Consider the following 22,624-nt stretch of genomic DNA (forward strand, 5'->3'; position numbering starts at 1 on the left):
TGTGAACGTGGCACTGATGTGACTTGCCAAAAAGCTTCAGTTTTGTCCCATCTGTCCAAAATACATTGTCCCAGAAGCTTTGTGAGTGGTCAATATGCATTTTGGCAAATTTCAGTCTGGCTCCTTCATGATTTCCTTTCAACAGTGGAGGAGTCCTCAGTCATCCACTTGTGTTGAAACCGTGTCAGGTGAGACCTGACACTGACTTTGTCTGGCCCAAGTTGTTCTGGGCTCTTTGGTTACCATTCCTATAATCTGTCTCTTCAATTTGTCATCAATATTCCTCTTGCAGCCATGTCCAAGGAGTTTGGCCCCAGTCCTGTGAACACCATTATACCAAACACGGTAACTTTAATCCTTAAAATAGGCAAAATGACTCAACGCAAAACTGAAGACGTCTGTGATGCTAATTGCAGGACCCACTTTTGTTTAAAGTGACAGGGTGGTCAAAATATTTACATTTCTTCTAGCGGCACCAACTAATTTGTCCAAGTCAATTTCATAAATACAAATGGTTTTGTTACTTTTCCTGTTACACGTTTTGCCATAAGACTGGGCTGATATCATGTGTCCACTGATTTTTAACTCCTTGTATACATATCTTTTCTTCTGGGCAACAGTTTCCAATCGTACCTGATGGGACCGGGTTTGTTGGGTCTGGGGAACAGGCCGGCTGCAGAAGCCAAGCCAACACACTTTCTTGAATGTTTTAAACCACATTTAATGATCTCTGAATTGTAAAAATGCTTAATTTACCAAGTTTGATTTTATTTAATTTTGTTGATGTTGTTTCAGCAGATTGTTGGTTGCATTGCTGGTCAGAACTGTGTCCACACAGCTGGAAAATGACTGGTTTGAATCCTGGCCGGAGACTTCCTGTGTGCAGTTTGCTTGGTCTCGCCGAGTGATTTTTCTCTGGGTACTCCAGCTTCCTTCCACAGTCCAAAAACATGAGTGTTAAGTTAAACGTTGACTCTAAACTGTCCGTGGGAGTCGGCACACACGGTTGCTTGTCACAGTGATGAACAGGAAATCTGTCCCACCAGCTGTCATCGGTGGGGAGGTGAGAAAGATTCCTACAACCGTGAGCAGCATGAAGATGGTACAGAAAATGGGTGGGTGCCTCTCGCTCTCATTTTCTTTTTTCTTTTTGCCAAAAAAGATGATTTTTATTTCCAATTAAACGACAAAGCTTCTTAAAGAAACAGAGCATGTAACCTGCTTTCATTCAGTTGCTGTCTCCATCCCAAAATGACCCACTCAAACACTTTCTATTTCCTTTCCTTTACTCCTTTTTGTCTTTTGCTAAACGCAGAGATAAAACAGCCTCACAGGCAGTGTAGAGTTTGTGTGTGTGTGATTCTTCACGTCTTCTCATTATCTCGTGAGCCTCTGCCTCTGTCACCTACCCTCAGGTTCTAAAAATAGCCTCATCTCTTTTCCCGTCTCTCTCCGTCTTCACCTCCCATGAGGACTGCAGTGTACAGTGCAGAGGAGACGGCTTGTGCTCTGTGCATGCAAAGTATTTGTGGTGATATACTATGTGTGGCTCCTCTGGTTTACGGTAACGCAGTGGTAAAACCCCGGTGCTGACTGCACCAGAGAGAACGCTCCATTGGACTAATGAATAGATCTCTCACAAGCATCCATTGATCTGCAAGAGTGTTTTTCACTGTGAGGAGAAAGTGTATCATTTGGCAGGAGGACAAGAGCAGTGAGTCACAGTCTAAAGAAACTCTCTTCGTTCTTTGTGTCCACAGAAACATTTTGGTTTCAATTTACCCCCATCAACATATGTTGAATGTATCCATGAGTTTGATCTATGATGAATGTATATTTTTCTGTCACAGATTCTTCCCTTGTTTCCATTTTAGCTTCTGTTCTCTGATACAGAAGTTATGCTCAGTCACTCTCCATGTCCTCATCTATTCTCAGCTCCATACATCTACCTGAAGGGGCGCACATGTATAAGTCCCAGCTACCAGAAAACAGCCTATTAATTCTTGCTCCCGGCATTCAAACCCACTGAGGGGTTAAAGTCTTAAATTTAGCCATCCCACTCCCTCCTCCACCTTTCTGTTTCTGACTTGAGGCAGCCACAATACTGACATTCACGCTTCACACTCTTTTCTGTTTGTACAAGTGGGAGAGGTCGATGTAAGCATGTTACACTTTCTTCTTTACGTTTGAAGTGACATTAAAGCAATCTTAGACGTACACACAGAAGTAAACTTTGATTAATTTGGCCATTTCTACATTTTAAAATCTGTATTAAAACTGAATGAATGTGCCCATATAAATGTGAGAATTAAATGTTACTCCACTCTCAATATTGGCTTTAAAAATTTTCCCCTAGGTTTAATCACTATAGCAAAAGACATCGTGAATGATCAGGCTCGCAGAAAAAACAATATGGAATAGCAAAATGTTTCCACTTGACAGCAGTAAAAATATCTTAAATGACATTATTTTAGCCAGAAATTTGATGACTTCTTCTAAGGTGACCTGTACTTGACAAAATGATAATATTTTATTTTAAATTATACTGTTGTACAAGTGCAACACATTTACTGTTTTGAATTAATTTTGACCCCAAAAAAAGATTTTAAATGTACTAATCTAGTAACAGTGCATCTGGAGAACATTGTTGCACGAGTGACATTCCCATTCAGTCCATCCACCTTGCCCCAGCCACGTCCTTCAGCTCTGCTGCTAGAACAGATGGTGGCGCTGCAGATTCCCTCTCACCAAATCATGGCTAATGGCAGTTCTTCATAACATAAGAACACTGTATAATCAAACTGAAGTTGCATAAAGGTTTAAGGGTAAAACATTGTCGCATAAAAGTGTCACATTGATTACAGTACAGTCAGCAGCTCAGATGTAACGAGGTATAGAAAAACTGGACAAAAATGCATCCTCATTTTAAATTCACTTGAAGCTGAGAAATGTCTGGGCAAAGGTGCTGGATCAGCTCTACGTTTGTTCTGTGTGACTTCCTCTGTTGAACTCAGGTTTGCAGAAAAGCAAATCTGTGGCCCACACCAAGCCCCTGAGATGTTGATGTCCCAAGTGAGACGAGTCAGTGAGTGCGCGGTGCTGTCAGTGGTGTTGAGGTAGCAAACAGATACTTTATTTTGCCTTTCTCTCTCTCCCACCCAAGTGGCTACATCTAATTTCAAAAATTTAAAATCTATATGTGATTTAGGCTGTTTCATCGGTGGCAGCCAGAGGTGGGAAGTAAAGTACTAATATTTTGTTACTGTACTTAAGGAGAGCACTTTTCTTGAGTGTTTTTTTATTTATTTATTTTTAAAGACTTTTTACTTTTACTCCTTACATTATCAAAACAGACTAGTTACTTTTTCCAACCTCCACAGATAATGAAATGGAATAAAAGACGCTACTAACTAGAGAGGGGAATCGGGTGAGTGTACGCGTTATGATGGGGAGAAAATCTGCAGGGCGACATGGAAGAATAAGGAATCCAAGGAGTATTGTTGAGTCCAACAACGACAGCAGACTCAGAAAAGCAAGACATTCCCCATCCATGGCCAGATTGAGCAGAACTGTTTGATGTCGTTGGCTCCAAGAACGATTCATGGCCAATGCTGCGTGTCTTGTGCAAACCTAAAACCCAAGAACTTCTGGTGTACAAGAATAGGCTATCAAATTTGGAAAAAAAAACACATAACATTAAAGTCTGCTTTCAGTTGTTTTTATCTTACTTATCATTTTATGGAAGTCTTTTTACCACTTAAGCAATGCTAATGGTCAATTTAGTCTTAACTATTTTTAACTGGCAGCAGACTGGATCCGTCTTTGCTCCCCGTACCAGCACTCTGCAGGTTGATAAAGGATGAATTTCCTGGTTTTTGTGTCTGATTTTTTTTCTTTTGCTGAGTTATCGAAAGATGTTTTTATCATTGACGGCAAAAAATAATTAGTACTTTTTGCTTTTTCTACTTAAATGCATTTAAGACTTTTTTTGGCACAATCAAGATAGCAAGTTTTAAAGGATGAAATTCTTTGTTTTGTTTTCTTAAACTTCTCATGAAGTGTTTTTTTTACATGTACAAAAATAAAATAAATCAAATCAAATCAAAGACTGTACTTACTTTCACATGAGTACAGAACGTGGATCAGTACTTCTACATGTGCCACCTCTGATTGCAGCTGCATCGCACTCTGTTGGAGTTAGTATTTAAATAGCTGCACATCACTTTGGTTACTTACTATTTAGTTATTAGCATTATTGGTGAACTTGACTTCTGAGCTGTGAGTAAAGACTTAAGAGAGTAACATCTGAAATAAAAATCGATGGACAGGTTACTTCAGAATGAGTGTAAAATAATGTTAGCATCATAGGTTATCATGAGTTAAACTATGCTAATATAGATAGGTTATGATAAACAAAGTAAGGTGGGCATGTTCCAACCAACTGTCGCATTTTGTTGTTTTACTCATTTGCCAATTTTCATATTAACTGGGATTAGAAAGAGTAATCTTTGGCCAATATGGCATTAACCAGAGCTCCAAAAATGGGCTTCAAAACTAGTCTGCACAAACTGTGTTTCACCAGATCTTTCTTAATCTGTGGTCCTCTTCCTCTTTTAATTACATTATACTTGTTAAAGTTTACACTATCCATCCATTTTTCATACCTGCTTAAGCCTGTACAGGGTGACGGGGTCTGCTGGAGCCTATCCCAGCTCATTACAGGCAAAAGCCAGGGGTCATCCTGGACAGGTCACCCGTCTATCGCAGGGCTACATATATAGACAAACAACCAGACACACTCACCTACAGGAGGTTTAGAATCCTCCATCAACCTAACATGCATGTTTTTGGACTGTGGGAGAAAGCAGTGTACCCAGAGAGAATCCATGCATGAGGGGAAGATTCAAACTCCACACAGAAAGACTCCCGCCGGGCCAGGGAGTTGAACCAGAAACTTTCTTGCTGTGAGGCAACAGTGCTAACCACTGATCCACCATGCTGCCTCAGTATACACTATAAATACCCCATTTTATATGGTAGCCAGACACCCTATAAATACATATTTTGCCGATCTCAACTCCCTATTTCATAATTCAATGAAATTGGTGCCCTTTTATATCTGTAAGCGCAACTATTTAACAATGAAACATAAAGAACAGGACATCATACTGTTGATAATAAGACTAAGGACATTAACTGACACGCACACCATCATGTTTGGGTGCAGTCACATCATTCAATGTCTCAATTATTCAATTTTCAAGAAAATGTATTCCACAACATCACTGTACAGCGCTTTGGTCCACTGTAGCACCTTAAAGTGCTTTCAACATAAAGATGGTATGGTAACATTGTTATTACACTTCCAAAGTTATTTTTTTGATCGTCAAGAATAGGGGTAGGCCTCACTTTGCCAGAGGTGCACCTGCGTTACCTGTGTTTTGTAACAACTCTTAGTTTAGATCTAAGATATCCTGAGGGAGAGCTTATTCATAGAACTGGCATCATGTGCAGTGTGGGAGAGGAAAACATGATATTAATAAAAGAAACATGTCTCCTGGTGCAAAGAAGTCTAACATTTGAATGGTTTCATAGTGCGAACCATATTCATTTAAGTATAAATGCATTGTTACAAATGCAGCTGAAACAAAGAAAGGAAAAACAGAAGAGAAAATATTAGGGCAAGTTGACAGCAGCAAATAAAGATGTAGCTCATGCTGTCGTGGCTGGAGAGACCACAAAGCTGATGGTCCCTGACAACAGCTATTGTGAAGTTGTCATGCTTTTATTGGTTGTAGAAATACTGAAAGATCATTTGGAGGAGATTTATGGGGTTGGGAGAATAATGCGTGGCTAAAAATGAATAAACATGATTTGGCTGTTTATATATATGTAAAAAAGGAGGCCACAAGTGTAAAAAAAAAAACAACTAAAGGGTTATATAAATTAGATCACAAATCATCTTTGTTTCTTTTGTCTTTGTTGTTCTGTTCTGAATCTGTTGACATCTGTCCATCTGTAGAAAGGATGCACCAGAAATTATATGTAAAACGTTCTTGAGCTAATATTCCTACAAAGACACTTGTTTAATGTTTTTCAGGTACAAACATCAGTTGGCTACACAAAATGTTTCTCTGCATTCAAACACATTCAAGTCTTCCCTTTTTGATACATTTACAGAAACACATCTGTATTAATCTGTCCATTACCTATACCGAACAAACTTGGGAGGAAGTCTAAAGTCATGATTAGAGTCTTGTTCTTGGTCTTAGTTTATTATTTTTTCTCATGAAGGTAAGACCCAGCAGAGTCGTGTAGTAGTCCTACACATAGCTGTTCAACCCTCTCCAGCTTGGGAAGGGGAAGGTTTTCCTGCTGGGGTCTGTGAGTGTTGGTCGGCATTATGACTAATTATCTAGCTATCAATTGATAACTTATTACACAGCTTGGGTGGGGCTACAAATTGAATGCATGCATCCGATTTAAATGTAATCACATGACTTCCATTAAGAAGAATAAAATGAGTTATGATGTTGCAAGGTTTAACCTGTTCTCTCAGGTGCCCTGTTGTTAAGTTTTCTCTTTTCTTAATTACCAGCTACTTCTGAATAAATACATGGACAGGATATTGAATGAACAAAGAATCCATGTACTCTGCAGGTGTAGTCTTCAACCCTGCCCTCACCACTGTTTCTAACTTTTATGCATACAAACACACGAGCAGTGATTATGAATTCCCATACTCAGTGGAGACCTTCATTCTTTATTCATTTTATTGGCAGCTGTGTTTTTGTTAATGAAGCCTCTTCCGGCTCCACAATAAACAGCCTGCTGTGAGTTATAACTGGAACAACAAAACAATTTGCCCATCCGCTCTAGTTTTCTATCCTTGTCATTGGCATACGTGGCCTTATGCATTATTATTTAATGTTTTGCCTTTCTTGTAGATGTGCATACATGCATTTGGCTTGAATTTGTCGCGGGCCAGTGCGCTCTTGTTGAGAAATGCATACGTTTTGCAGTCACAGATTTCCCCAGAGAGGCTGATGCAGGTCACTAAGGCTACAGGAGGACTAATTAGAGTGGAGGAGGAAAGTTTAAATTAAGCATCGCAGTGGCATAGATACTGTCAAATATTCAGCACGCATACTGAACTGAGAAAAAAAAAATACACTGGCTATTTTGGGATGCAAGAAACTACTTCTGCATGTTTGTCTTGTCTCTGCTTCTTCCTCACGAAGATAAACAAACATTGTTAGCTTGTTGCAGGGCCAGTTCTATTACGGGCACACAAACCACACATTTCTGGCAGCTTCACACATGCGCCCGGATTCATTTACAGCAAATACTCACCTACACCTGAATGCTGAATAATTGGCTCCCTACCTTCGGGACAGTAGCACCTGGGGCCCGCCAGGCTGCTGAAACAGCTGGCTCCGTTCTTGCAAGGCTGGGAGAGACAGTGGTCAACCAGCAGCTGGCAGCGCTCCCCTTCATAACCTGGCAAACACACCATTTATGATCAGAACGTTTGAGCTGCAGACACACACCACTTTTGTGTTGGCTAACAGCTTCATAGGCGCTCTCATGTAGGTGTTTTTATTTCTTTTTTTTATGCTATGAAATGTGAACTATTATGAAAGACTGTGTTTATTTCTTGTTTCCCCGTGGAGTAATGCCCCACCAGTACCAAATGTAAAAAGGAGTGTGTTGACTAGATTCCAGGTTCACTATGATACAGACTTCACAAATATAATTTACAACTGAGGAAAGCAAGGAAATCCTTATTTTCTGAAATCATCAACCAAAATATCAATAATAGTCATGTTTTGCTACTGTGGAGAGGTTAACAAATCCTCCTCCGTCAGTAGCATCTGAACTTCCCTCTACTAAGGCCTACAATGAATTTGCCAACTTCTTTGCTGAGAAAATCCAAAAGATTAGAAAAGCAGTCAGTGTATCCAAGTCCAGGAACAGTGCTGACTCCAAAATAAACCAATTTGGAAGTATTGACACAATTTTACCATATCAACTACAAACACCTGGAGGATGTTAAAGAATCAGTTAAACTCATCATCCCGTTGTCTCAATATTTTACCCACAGCTTTCTTCAAGAAAGATTTTCCCGTCATGGCATCTGATCTGATTCAAATAGTGAACTCATTCCTTTTGTCAGGTGTTTTTCCCCACACCTTGAAGACAACAGTCATCAAACCACTGTTGAAAAAGAACAATCTGGACAAGTTGCTTATGCAAATTTACAGACCCATCTCAAATCTTCCGTTCATCAGTAAGTTTATTGAAAAAGCTTTGTTTTAACAGTGAAATACCTTCTTAACTCTGACCAACCGCTCTGATGAATTCCAATCATGTTTTCATGGCCACCACAGCACTGGGACTGCCCTTGTCAAGGTGTTCAATGACATCACATAAATACTGACTATGGAAGAACCACAGTGCTGGTATTATTGGACCTCAGCGCAGCATTTGACACTATATAGACCATTGTATATAGCTAGAGCAACTAGGAAATTAGGTCAGACTTTCTGGCACAGTACTTGACCGGTTTGAGTCTTATTTAAAGGACAGGGACTACTTTGTGTCAATAGGTAACGTTGCGTCAGAACCAAAATTACATGTGAAGTTCCCCAAGGTTCTGTCCTAGAACCCCTCCTATTTAACAAGTACATACTTCTGCTAGCTCAGATAATGATAAACAACAAGATAAGTTACCATAACTACACAATTTTACATTACAATGTCACCAGGTGACAATGAGCCCATACAAATGTTGAGTACATGGAACAAATGAATGAGTTGATGTGCCATGATTTTCTTCAGTTGAACACAAATAAAATTAAAGTAGTTGTTTTTGGACCAAAAGAAGATCATTTAAAAGTCAGCACACAGCTACAGGTATAAACCACTGATAAGTCCTGAAATCTGGGTGTAGTCATGGACTCAGAGCTGAACTTTCAGAGACATATTAAAACAATTAGAAAGTCGGCCTTCTATCACTGAAGAACATCTCCCGGATCAAAGGACTAATGTCTCAGCAGGACCTTGACAAATTCATCCATGCGCTTATCTTTAGTCAAATTGATTACTGCAATAGTGTTTTCACAGTTCTGCCTAAGAAGTCAATCAGACAGCTGCAGCTAATCCAGAATGCTCCTGCCCGGGTTTTCACCAGAACTAAGAAAGTGGACGACATCACTGCATTTCTGAGGTCCTTACACTGGCTCCTGGACCTCAGAGCAGTGTTTCCCAACCCTGGTCCTCGACCCCAGTCCTGCATGTTTTAGATGTTACCCTGCTTCAGCACACCATGATAAAAGTACCTGAGTCATCAACAGAGTTGTGCAGACCTTGGTGACAAGCTAATGAGGACCATTAAGTAGAATCAGGTGTGTTGCTGCAGGGAAACATCTAACACATGCAGGACTGGGGGGCTCGAGGACCAGGATTGGGAAACACTGACTCAGAGAATAGATTTTAAAATAACTTCCATTAGTTTATTAATCACTGAATGGTTTAGGACCAAAATACATCAGAAACTTGTTGCTGCCACATCAACCTTCCAGACCTTGCAGGTGTTCTGGTTCAGGTCTACTGTGTGTTCCCAGAATCAGAACCAAACATGGAGATGCAGCATTCAGCTTTTATGCTCCACAGATCTGGAACAAACATCCAGAAAAACTGCAATAATACTGAAATCCTCAGTTCCTTTAAATCAAGGTTAAAAATTCCTTTGTTTACAGCTGCCTTTGACTGAATTAATTAAACTATTCTGAATTTAGATGTAAACAATGTCAATTTAAGTACTACACTGTAACTCTGAAATGTAAAGCACCTTGAAAGGCATTGTTGCTGAAATGTGCTATACAAATAAACTTGCCTTGCCTTTGCCTTATATTGAACATACCCAGAATAAGCTTGTAAAAGTAGTTGTTGATCTTTGTATAAATAACCCAAATGGTTACACATATAAATAAATCCTCACTTACACCTGAAAAAAGCACAGGTTTTTAAGTCCTTATCCAAAATTAAATTTGTCAAGATCAAAGGCTTGGTTTGCTCATTTATCTCTCTCCTGTTCAGTAATCTTCTGAAATAAAGGAAGCAACTCACATTCTTCAGCTGTTATCAAAGTCACAGCAAACACACTTTCAGACTCTGGCGATTAAAAAAAAAACAACAACACAAGACTATATAAAATAGCAAAAAGCAATCCAACACACCTGGCTGGCAGGTGCAGGTGAAGTTGTGTCCTTCCCCGCCTTGTCTGACGTCAGTGCAGGTCCCATTATTGCGGCACGGACGGCGATGGCAGGCATCAAATTCTTCGCAGAATATTCCAGTGTAGCTGTCGTCACACTCGCAGAAAAAAGTACTCTGTGGATATAAATCATGCCGATGATTCACAAGTTAAACTAAAATTCTGACAGAAACTCAGCAAAATTGAACCAACATGAGTCGGTTTTAACACCGTAACTGAAAACATTAGAAGACACTATCTTCTGTGTCTCAGTCGTGCTTTCTTATTTTTTGTGGACAAACTGATTTCAAGGACGTGATCAAGTGGGGCTTTAGGAGGATAGATGTAATGTATATTGCTTATTTTACACCTGTTGATAGCTGAGAGTGAAGTAAATCCCTTTAAAGTGATGTGCTTTTTCATACAACCGGTTCATTTGAGTTTCTTTGGGATGACAGGATTCAGTATTGAGATTATCATGAGCCTTTACACTTGTCATGCAAAATAAAAGGTTGTGCAAATGTTCTGAATGCTTAATAAGAAGCATAGTGCTGTTGAACAGCACTATCCCACCTAGACTGTTTAAGGATGCTCTAACTAATCCTTATCGACCATTCTCTACTTGACCAGAGCTAACATTATCACATTTTTATGATCACAGTCCTTAAAATTAGCTGTTGTTAAACCACATCTTAAAAAGCCCACTCTTAATTCTGATATTTTAGCCACCCAGAGCCCTATGTCTAACATCCCGTTTGAAACCCTTAAAAAGGTTGTCTTATAACGGCTTATAATAGCACGAGTAAAAGTTTGTACAAAGAGTTTCAGGCTGAATTTGAAGAACAACATAGAACAAGCCACAAATGACCACCTCATTGCCTCTGACAGTGGTTTTCTATCTGAACAGGTCCTGACAACGATGACCACAACATTTTATTATATGGGCTCAAACATTTAATAAAGATCATTCCACTTAGTTTAGGGGTTACACAGGGTTCTGAACCTGGACACATTTTGTTCACTCTTACAAATGTGTACATTCTTCTATAGGTAATTTTATGATAAATCATTCAGCTCTGTTTATCTATAAAGCCCCAGGACACTAACGAGTCACTGAGGTTGCAGATCTGTCTCAGATTTTTTTTTTTAATGTGGACGGCTATTTTCATCCCAAAAACCTCAAAGATTTAACATCTAATGATTTAATTAATCTTGATGGAATAACCTTTGCTTCCAGTACTACTGGGAGGAGCCTGGGACTCATATTTGACCAAGAGCCATCATTTAAATCTCATATCAAACAGACCTTCAGAGTGGATTTCTTTCATCTGCGTAATATATTAAAAATCAGAAACATTCTTTCCCAGTCTGGCACTGACGCATTTGTTATATCTGCTGCAAAGCCATTTTAGCTGGCTGTCCAAATATTACTCTGAAAATGCTTCAGCTGATCCAAAATGCTGCTGGCAGAGTTCTGACTGCCAACAGAGATCACATCTCTCCTGTTCAAGCGTCTCTGCACCAGGTCAGTTTAAAATAAATAGAACATAGAAATAGCTTAATGCCTTACATCCATGCTATCTTAAAGATGCCACTGCTCCCTATAAAGCTAGAAGAACATGTTGCGCTCACACTAGAGACTTGCAGTCCCCAGAGCGTCCAAGTCCAGAACTGGTGTCAGAGTTGTTAGTTTTCATCTCCTTTCCTGTGAAAGCAGCTGCTGATTGGGGTATGAGATGCTCACACCCTATTGGCTTCGAAGACCAAGCTCAAAAGAATATCCCAGAGTTAAATCAATGCTATCTATTAGTAGATGGTAACAAGTGTTAAGCCCTCTGCTTCCCTTGAACTCTCTTCAAGGGAAGCAATAGCAGTGAACTCTCCCCCTCATTTTGTATCTATTGACAGACGTATATCCAGCATTCAGAAGCTGATTGTTATTGAGTTAGGATGCCGGTGATCTGAATGTCTGATGAGGACAAAACTCCTATTTTAATGTATTTTCTGAACAAATACAAAGTTGAAATTACCGTCATATGTAATGACCCTATCCAGACCATCACTGAAGTGGAATGATATTTTTGAGCCTTGTCAAGAGGATTAAAATTGTGATCAATTCTGAGGTTGAACCCATTCTGCCGACCAATAATCCATCTAACTCCAAACTTCTTTGAGTCAGTTTGGTCCCTGACAACAGTTAAGACCTTTCTATTTTGAAACAAGCTATGACGGATTCACTTCGTTTATGTGCCGATATTTTCAGAATCAGAGTCTTTATTTTTCCGCAAGGAAAAGTCTAATCGCAACAGTGCTCCATTTAACCAACACTTTAACATCAATAAAATAAACACACAAAAAAGAGCGAGCTATAAATGTAGTGCAAATTTAGCCGGTCAACCATGTTCAGTGTGTTTTATCATGGTTGTTTTCATGGTTTTACTTTTAATTTTCTGTATATTGCTGTTTAAGTGTTTTTTTCTTTATTTTGTAAAGGACTTTATGTTGAACTTGCATTTGAGAGGTGCAATATAATTAAGTTGAAATAAAAGTTAAATTAGCTTCTGTGCTTCTTTTATTACTGCACTAGAGTTCAGGATAAACTGGACCATCCTTTCCAAAAGGAAAAGAGACAGAACCACACTTCTTTATGACAGCTTCATCCTAGGAAAGGGAGGGAGATAATAATGAGGACATGAGCATGTGCACCACTCTAAATGTGACAATATATTTCACATTTGAGGCTTTTTTTTGCTGAAGTAGTATTTTCACACAGTGTCCACATTTATATAACCTTAAAAAAGATGCCACAGTAAGAACAAACCAGCACTTTCACCAGAGCAGACCCACAGTGTGATTCTCTTTGTGTGACGTCGCGGCTCTAACGGGGTCATGGAGAAGTGCTTCAATCACACCCATGGGCCTAAAGTAAGGAGATCAGCATTTAGTGTCTTCCCAGAGTTCCCACCTCGGAGGGCTGTGTGATGCATTTGCCTTTCCCAGAGCACTGGGGGTCACTGAAGCTGCTGCCAGGTTCCACGCAGCTGCTGGCCTTCACCGTCAGGTTGAGACGCAGGATGACTTCAGGGGCCGTGGGGGCACCCACTCGCATCACACCTAGCACACAATCATTGATGTTGTTATGAACTATTCAAACTATTCACATGGCATTTGTATTTACAGAACCCAAAAATTTGTTGTTAAAGAAGACATATTACCCTTGTTTTCTAAAGTTGATACTATTTTCTGAGGTCTTAATGGATTGTGGCATGTTTTGGTCAAACTATCAGTACTTTGACTCCCTTTTAAACATATCTTAAAGTAGACCTGATGTGTTTTTCTGTGTTTTTGAACTTATCTTAAATGCTGAATCTGTGCCTTCTGTCATCATAAGTTTAAGGAAGAGATGAACAAGATGTTGTTGTATTTTTGTGCAGAATAAACAAGTCCACAGTGTGCAAACTCTTTCATGCAAGATGTTATATGCCATACAGTGAGGATTGCCTTGACTGGTCAGATTCTAGTCAAAAGGACAGCTTCCAACTATTCGTCATGATGTCACCAGACCAGCCAATGGTAAACAGTGACATAATCCCGTTAGTGGTAAGATGTACTGTATATGGCATTTATTTTGAAAGAGAACGTTTTTGCGCCAAGGAAGGAGAGATCAGCTTCTGCTTCCATCCAACTGATTTCATTTTATTTTTTTGTTTCCATAATGTTTTGGAAGAAATGTGAATTTGCTTGCAAAGATGCAACGTACAGTTGCCAGCTTTAGCTGAACTGACCCAAACAGACGCGTTGACATTTAATCGCTGTTGTTGCCTCCAGTTGATGAACTCCACACTCCAGTTCCAGTTCTGGCTCAAACATGTTTAGCTGGACTTATCATTGTTGAGAATCTAAGTAAAGTTTCACTTTTTTAGGTTTCCTTTTAAAGAATTGCTTGATTTGGAGCTCTGTGGTTTTGTTTTGATCAATCAATCAAAAGTAATTAACTGTCTGAGAGTGTGAGGGGTGGAAGTATCCTACATAAGAGTTTTTTAAAACTCTGAAACTGGCCGTCTGATGCCGCCGTTACCAGTTCTGTGCACAGCAGTCCTTTGATGTGACTCCAGCTCTCTCCTCTGAGATGAGTGCATCCTAGGAAATCGTCGTTACACCATTGTGCTTCTGACTTCAGTTGTACAGCAGAAACTGCACGATGTAAAGTGTGACCAAAGAAAAGATAACGATTGTTCAGCTTAGAGCTGGGTTGACACCTCTGAAAGTCTGCACCGCTCTTTGAATGACACGTCTTCATACTCGCGCTGACCCAAAACTAACAAGCTGGCAGGGATGTCTTTTGTCTGAGTTTTTGTTTTGGCAGCCCCTTCAGACAGCTAACTATCTGCTCGAAAGCACAGGAAAAGTCATTTTTCTTATGGACCCTTTAATGCGTGATGTAAAATGCACAAACCCAGTGAAAGACAGTTTGACTCAATAGTACCCAGATTTTCAGTAAAATGGCAGACTTTCAGTACCTTGCAATAGTATATGCTGCCAAGCAACATATGTAACTCAATAATTATAAATATTTGATTTCAACGCCTATTGGAAAGACATTCATGGTATCACAGGATCAAATGTACTGCATTCAGTACTCTCCAGACATCTCCTCTATTGTATGTCTACGGTAGTGACATTCCCACTGCCCTGGATACAGTTTTGGTCATCTAAAAAAGCTGAAATATACATAAAAATAGGCTATCAACCCTGCAGATTTTTTTTTGGTAATGCTCCTGGAATATGAACTATTGCTGCGAAGCAAGAAAAACAATAAACTCTGCAGAAAAATTGATGCAGGCAGATGTGTGTCTTTCTCTGCACTGTCTCTCTCTGAATCCATATATTCCAAACATCTCCTCTAATTACATGTTTAGTCAAAGCTGACAGCTTCACTGATACTCAGGTAAAAATAGCTTAATATCAAGTGCCACTGTTTTTCTGTGTTTTTTTAGAGCCTGATCTGAGCCAAGAAACTGCAAGCCTACCAATGATGAGACTGATGTGACGCAGGTCCCCCACCCACCCAGAGCAGTGATAAAGCTGCACAGGCTCATCAGCCCGGTGACAATGAATGGTGGACCTGCTACGTCATTGCTCGCTCAGACTGTGAAGGCATAAAGTGTACTCCATCACGGGTGCAGCTGGCGGCTGGGTCACGTCTGCTTCTCTTCACAGATGCTTTGCATTTTTGTGTCTAAGGCACCTTCAGATTTGTCATGCATGAATGAGTCTTTACAACAGAATCATCTCATGACCCGGTTGTGTCTCACTATTTGACCTTTTTCTTTTGACTTTCTTTCATCTTTTTTCTCTCCGCCCTTGCCTATAATCCTTTTCTGGCATGCCATTTCTCCCTGTTTCTCCCTCTGTTTTTCTTCTTACTTATCTGACTTCCTCCCACCCACCTCCCATCATCCTCTCTCCACTCTGATTGAACTCCCCAGTGTCGCCTCCTCTGTAAAACAGAAGCTGCGTCTGCCTCGGAGTGAAGGTCAGCAGACAGGAAGTGTGCAGAAATGGCGTCAGGTATTTAGAGCTCATGCAGAGGTCAGTGAGTCCTTCAGGACTGGGACTCTAATTGACCCCCTCCATCTCCCACTGCAGCTCACACGCCACCATTGCTGGCAACATTGTGTGAATACTAACAACGTGAAGCCCAGTATTAATGTGCAGATGGAATATCAGCATAAATGTCTGCTCGATTTGTGCTAATACTCTGATTCATAGCTGGAAGTGTTTGTTGTCGTCCCCACAGACAAGTGGATAATAAATGCGGCTTTTACAAGTTATTTTAATTCATTTATATGCCAGCTCTGTTTTAAATGAGCTACTTGAAGGTATTTCCAAATGTTCCTGTCAGCTTCTCAGGGGTTGTTCAATGAACTGTCACACATATTAAATAATGAGCACAGTGATAAAGAAGATTGTTTTCTTGGCTTAAGTGGCCAAACAATCATTCATATATGAATATTAATGATAATAAAAGACTTTATTTATATTTACACTTTTTCGTATATATCAAGTTTTGCATTTCAGGCCTGCGATATGTTTGAAACAAGATGGCAGAGGACATGATGTTATTTCAGATGTAGTCAAAAGAATCAGTTGTGTAGATTTGACTTTGGTTTTCAATCTTTCCAGTAGAAGTGAGCACCAAGTCAAACACTGATCCAAACTGTGATCAACAACACGTCCAAAGGTTGGGCTCCACACTGGTCTGAGGTTGTAAGGACACCTCTGTGAAGCATCAACGCAGAAAAAATACCATGAGATTTTTAAGCAAAATTTGAGGCCTTCGAGACCTCATTCTTTCCAGGGATGCATTATACATGAAATGTATTTTAATTATTTTTTTATATATTTTATGTTTATGTAATAATTGCTCAGGGGTCATGTTCTGGGTCTCTAGAAAGCGCATAGAGACATCTTCTGTTGTAGTAAACGCTATATAAATAAAATTGAATTGAATTATATTTATTTATTTAAAAAAAAATATATATATATATTTTTTTTAAGAAATAAATTAGGTTCATAATGTCTGGAAAGCAATAGAAGCCAAAGTAAATGTAAAATCCCCTTTTTTTGCTTGAATTTTTTTGTATTATCCCAAACGTTTCTGATTTGAGGTTGTAGAAAATCATAAAATAGTAAATCTGTCTTCAAGTCAACCGATAAAACTCAAGCTCAATAGCCAAAAAGGCTATTTGATGAACAAAATATGCTTTTATAAGTATTTTTCTTTTAAAGGTCACCAACTCCGCTGACCTGATTTAGTCAGGCAGCTTGTTCCTCAGTTTTGAGGCTTTGACCACAAACACTTTGTCACCTCCTCAGCTCTTCGGCCGTGCTTTTGAACAAATAAAAGTCCTCTGCTCAAGGATCTCGCTCTACAAACAGACTTATGTGGTACTAAAATGTCAGATAAACAAGAAGGTGGGAGACCATAAAGAGATTTCAAAGTCTGTCAGATCTTAAAATCAATTCAGAAACATACTTGGGGCTAATGCAAGGAGGCTAAAACGGGTGTGATGTGATCACTTCTCTTAGTTCATGATAAAAGTATGCCAGCTGAGGTTTCTGCAGTGTGGAGTTCATTAAGAGATGTTTGGTTAAGGCGATTGATATATTACTATTATTATTTCTTCAATTATTACAGTTACATTTTTTTCCCTAATGTAATGTACTCCATGGTTATCATGTCTTCACTTGATCTATGGCCTTGTACCTTCCCTTTTTTGCACGATAACACCTGGAGAAGGGATGCTTACTGAGGAAGTAGTTCTGTCCCAGGGGCAGCAGGTGGTCCGGCACCACCAGTCCATCGTGGGCCTGCAGAAACCACATGGTAGTGCCGTTCAGGATGGAGGAGCGGAGGAAACCCTCTTCACTCACACGCCACAGCACCGGAGCTCCACTGGCATTCACCACCACCCTGGTTGGACAGGAAAGACAGAGTGAGGAGGGCAGCAAAGCTTGAAGGAGATGAAAGGGAAGGAGGATCAGAAGTGTTGGATGATTGAAGACTCTGCCAACAGTTTGGGCTGAAACACAAGTCTGATCTTTTCGCCATGGTCCACTTTTAATTGGTAACTCTTCCAAGCCAGTTTTTGAGATTGTACTGCAGGTTTCCAGACTTCTGTTTGTAAATAATAGATTGTACAGAACAAATACACTGAATATAGCCTACAAAATGCTGGATGCAAAAACCACATACTCCTTTATGATTTTATGTATGCAACAAAGACTAACCTGCATGACATAAATAACAATGTTAAAAGTCAACCAGATTAATTTGAAAGGTTGGACAAATACATTTGCATTTCAGTCTTTTTTTTTATCAAATCAAATCAAACATTATTTATAAAGCTCTGTACATACAATAACATGCAAGCACAAAGTGCAAAAACAAGTTCGCTCCCACTATAGGATGGATGTGTGGACCCCACCACAACCTAAGGGGGGGCTGACCTCGGGCAGCACTACTGGCACAGAGCCGACAACCTCCCAACGCAGAGGACAAACCAAGCAAACACTGGAGATGAAACTAAAATGTCTGATATAAAACTACTGGCATATACACAAACTAAGAAAAATAAAATTAAACATTTGACTGTTCAAATTAAAAATCAGTTCACATTTTCACCATTTTAGAGCAAAATCACTCAGACGACGAGCCATCAATAGACAATCTTCTCATGCCAACCAGCAAGCGATAACAATCCCTCTAATCTGATCAGTTTACAATCAAAAATCTTTGGCTTAGCATCAATTATTTTAATTAAAAAGGTAAGTACACAATACTTGGTGTCCAGCAGCCCTGTAATTAACAGTTTTGTACTGACGGACAGTTTTCCGTGTGTTTGTATCCAGCACTGACGATCGAAGGCAGTGTTTCTGTACCTGTTTACTCAAACCTAGCCCCACACTCAGATGGGGTGAGTTATAGCAGTGATGTTTCCTGTGGAAACTGAACTGAATGAAGCGTGACATTAAGTCTGTATTTTTGAGGTTAATTGCTGACATTTTGGCACTTTACAGACACAAACACGCAGCAGTTTGAGATATCCATATCACTCCCTTCAGGTAGACAACAGATGTTAATTTAGTGTCCATGTGGTCTAACTGAATGCATCCAAGACGATAACGCATCCAGTAAAATAAACAAAAATCCATTAAATCATGTAAGGTTTAAAAGAAATGTGGAAAATGTGTAATGTAGAATGTAGCTCAGCTTGGTGGGAATTTACCACAAATTGGTCTGTTTGTAGTCGCCATTGGAGATGAACCAGAGAGACTTAAGGCAGACGGAAAATTACTGGAGCCTGCCTGACTCCAAATGCAATTGTTGATTCTACAATCTGACCTTGACAGAGCAGCTTGGCAGGACAAGCTGCAAGACGCTGTGCTCCCACTAGCCTCCCCTCACCCTCATGACACCTGTGGACCTGATTCAGAACTATACCGAGCCGACTGATAGCATCAAGGGCAATGGCTGAGGAGTAGATCTGGGCACAGTTCACAGACTTACCACTCATACAAACACACACACACACACACACATGCACAAAATGATTACAGTTTTTCACAATTGTTTAAACACATTTATTGGAACATCAGACACAATGTGCACAACCTGAAACTCATGTTTCAGGTGGCTGAACCAGTCCTGCTGAACTCCAAGCACATTTACTGCTCTAGACTCAAATTCCCATTCCATACCACACATTTTTTACAACACTACACACAATTCCCAATATCCTGCACACTCTTCCTGATTTCCCTCTCTTGCTGTTCACTCAGAACACACAGTCAATCACATTTCTAAACTCCAAAGGCTATTGTGCAATATGCAACCAGCAATTTGCCATTGAATTCATATTCATTGATGAAGCGGGGTTCAACCTTGTAAAAAGAAGGCGCCGAGGGAGGAATATCATCGGCCAGCGTGCCATCACAGAGGTCCCTGGCCAGCGTGGAGGGAACATAATGTGTGCTGCCATCAATCACCACGGCGTCCTCCATCACCATGCCACCCTTGGCCCCTACAACCCTGCACTTGTTCTAGCATTCCTGGACCAGCTCTACAATATCATTGTCCAGACAGACCAGATGGAGGACACAGAGGTGGTCAGGTTGGTTGTTATCTGGGACAATGTCAGTTTCCACCGGGCTGCTCTGGTCCGTGAGTGGTTCAGGGTCCATCCAGAAGTTGATGTCCTATATCTCCCTCCATACTCTCCCTTCCTCAACCCAATTGAGGAGTTTTCCTCTGCCTGGAGATGGAAGGTATACGAAAGAAATCCTCAGAGACGGATCCCACTGCTGCAGGCCATGGAGGACGTGGATGAGGTCCTGTGGCCAGCCAGGGATGAAAGGCAGGATGCAGCCTAATACTCTTGTTTTGTTTCTATTTTCTGTCAAGTTTTCATCCACAGCTTGCTGTGATGTCCAGTGGACTGCACATTTTGCGTCCAAATACTGTAAAATATTATTTGTTGTTACAGTAAAGAATTGTGTTGTTTTCTATTTGAGTACACTTCCCTCACTATTCAACCCTTCTCTGGCTCCCTCCATATCACCCCTCCCAACACAGTAAACCCGGCTGAAATGCTGCGCCAGTGGGGATCACCCAGGTGATCTGTACTGGTCCACATATTGACCTGGGTATACAGGAGACAGGCGTCAGTAGCAGCCAGCAAGACCAAACTGAAAAAAGGCATCGAAGTTCTGAAAAAACTAATTTAGTACAAATCTGTCAACATTGTAGGGTTATTCGAATATTATTTAAAGTTTTGTCTCGAGTCGCACCTTTTCACTCCCACTGCTGCAAACCGGAGAACAAACAGAATTTATTTCTGAAAGCATGTCGCCATATTGGTCTGATTCCAGTGAATAAACTGTTCAAGAATAAGATGCTTGGAGAGACCAAACCATTGACCGAGCTCCATCAGCTGCTTGATAAACAAGGCAGGGAAGACCAGAGCCGAGCTCCACACAGAGAATCCTCGTGAAACACAGAGAGCACAGCAGAATTAAATCTCTCAGCTTGTCACATCCACCCCAGCCCCACACCTGCCTCACTCACCTGCCAGCTCCGCCTCCTCATGTCACTATGGTTTCTCCCGCCTTCTACACCTGCTCTGCATCTGAAATCAGCCCTGGGCTGCTACTTAAGCACTCCACTCCCAGCCAGTCACTGCCAGATTGTTCTTGTATCATGCCTGACTTTCCCTCGGGTTTCCCCGGACTGATCACCTGTTCCCCACCCTGCCTGTCCCCGACCTGTTCGCCTAGTGTCACCTCAGCCTTCTGTCCCCGACCCCGAGTTCTGCCTGAGCGTCTCTGGTTCCTGTTTGCCTCCCTGAGCTGCCTGGCGATTCCTCTGACTGCCCAGCGTTTCAGTTCCTGTGTTCCAGCTTCCAGATCTACTCAGCGCTCGCACCAGCTGTTTCTGGTATTCGCTCTCCTGCCACTCTGACCGTTACCACGATCCTGACGACTGAACTCTGCTCTATTGCCTGCTGTGAAGTTGGGTTTAATAAAGACTTTTACTGAACACTCTTGTGCTATTGTGCTGCGTTTGGGTCCAGTACACACCCTTGTCACAGCTCCGGTTGTAAGAGGGATGCTCCACAGCCTCAATGATGCTGTTCAGTGTTAAATGCCATGGAGCTCCTCTCGAACCTCACTCCCACACTGGAATTAATCATTCCCATATTAAACAAACAAATAAGACAATCTGTGATTATCCTATCAACTGTGGCTTTTGTGCATTTGATCTAATGAGTGTTTTCCACATACAAGAGCATTGATTTTTCTTATTACTTCTACGGTACTTTTATCGTACTTTTATACAACCGACTGAAAGCTCTCTATAGAGGCAATGGAGATCAAAAAAATGGAATGCATGATGATCTTTTAGCTGTGTTTATTAGACTCAAGTGGACTTTTTTTTTAAATATCACACACTAGTGTTTGCAACAAGCCTTGTCGTTTGTTATTAGAAGAGTGCCATAGACTTCTGCCAAGTCCGCTTAAAAAGAAATGTCTGCCTGGGGCAATGTAAGATAAATTAGGATATGATTTTAGGTCAAGTTGAAGAGTGAGAGCATATGGGAGCAACACAGGTTGATCAATGAGATAACTGTCCAAAAGTGCTGCTTTAAATATGGAGCTTACCCTGAAGGTGAAGCTATGTGACCAAAATAATAAGATGGTGGACAGGCTACTAGTAGCTGAAATGAGGTTTTTCTTTATCTGTGCACAGCCAGAGGGACAACATGAGGAGCTGAGATGTCTGGGGAACCACTAGTACTTCAAATTTAAATGAGCCATGTGTTTTTCACGGACAGCCAGTAAACTGTTTATTTAATGGGTTTTAGTTAGAAAAGTGGACGGCTCAGTTTTTCTAGTGAACTGAAGTCATTAAAGCTGTTACATTTCCCGTCAGTGATACTGTGATGGTGGACCGGTTTCTGCTCAGCTGTAGATGGAGAGGTGGGGCAGGGGTTCAGGGAACAGTCCAGGAGAGATTCAGCTACAGAATCTGCAGCTACTTGGGTAATCAGCCAGATTCCAGGACTGACGCAGAATCATCAATTTCTCCTCCTTTAAAAACCAAATAAACTAACATTGATGTATCTGTTGTATGTTTATATTCCTGCTGGAGTTTGCCATTGATACTCATCGTTAAACTGTACACACATACAGCGCATCTGTTTGATGACCTTGCTGTTCGTCCCTAACCCTGTCCAGTGATTCTGAGCTCCAAGGACGCATAAAAACTGTCAGCATGTCCAAACCGACGGCAGTCATGTATCA

The 22,624-nt window shown here is 40.6% G+C and overlaps 1 protein-coding gene across 2 annotated transcripts in view; it reads right to left on the bottom strand.

The window, feature by feature from the left end:
* dner (delta/notch-like EGF repeat containing) overlaps positions 1–22,624 on the bottom strand; it is a 78,753-nt gene that overhangs the window by 10,662 nt on the left and 45,467 nt on the right. For both annotated transcript variants that reach the window (XM_061719173.1, XM_061719172.1), the window contains exons 4-7: positions 17,572–17,735; positions 13,224–13,372; positions 10,242–10,395; positions 7,387–7,500 (exon numbers count right to left, since the gene is read on the bottom strand). In XM_061719173.1, coding sequence (XP_061575157.1) covers positions 7,387–7,500; positions 10,242–10,395; positions 13,224–13,372; positions 17,572–17,735 — 581 coding nt within the window. The remainder of the gene's footprint in view (positions 1–7,386; positions 7,501–10,241; positions 10,396–13,223; positions 13,373–17,571; positions 17,736–22,624) is intronic.

Source organism: Cololabis saira, chromosome 4 (assembly GCF_033807715.1).
Source record: "Cololabis saira isolate AMF1-May2022 chromosome 4, fColSai1.1, whole genome shotgun sequence".
NCBI lineage: Eukaryota > Metazoa > Chordata > Actinopteri > Beloniformes > Belonidae > Cololabis > Cololabis saira.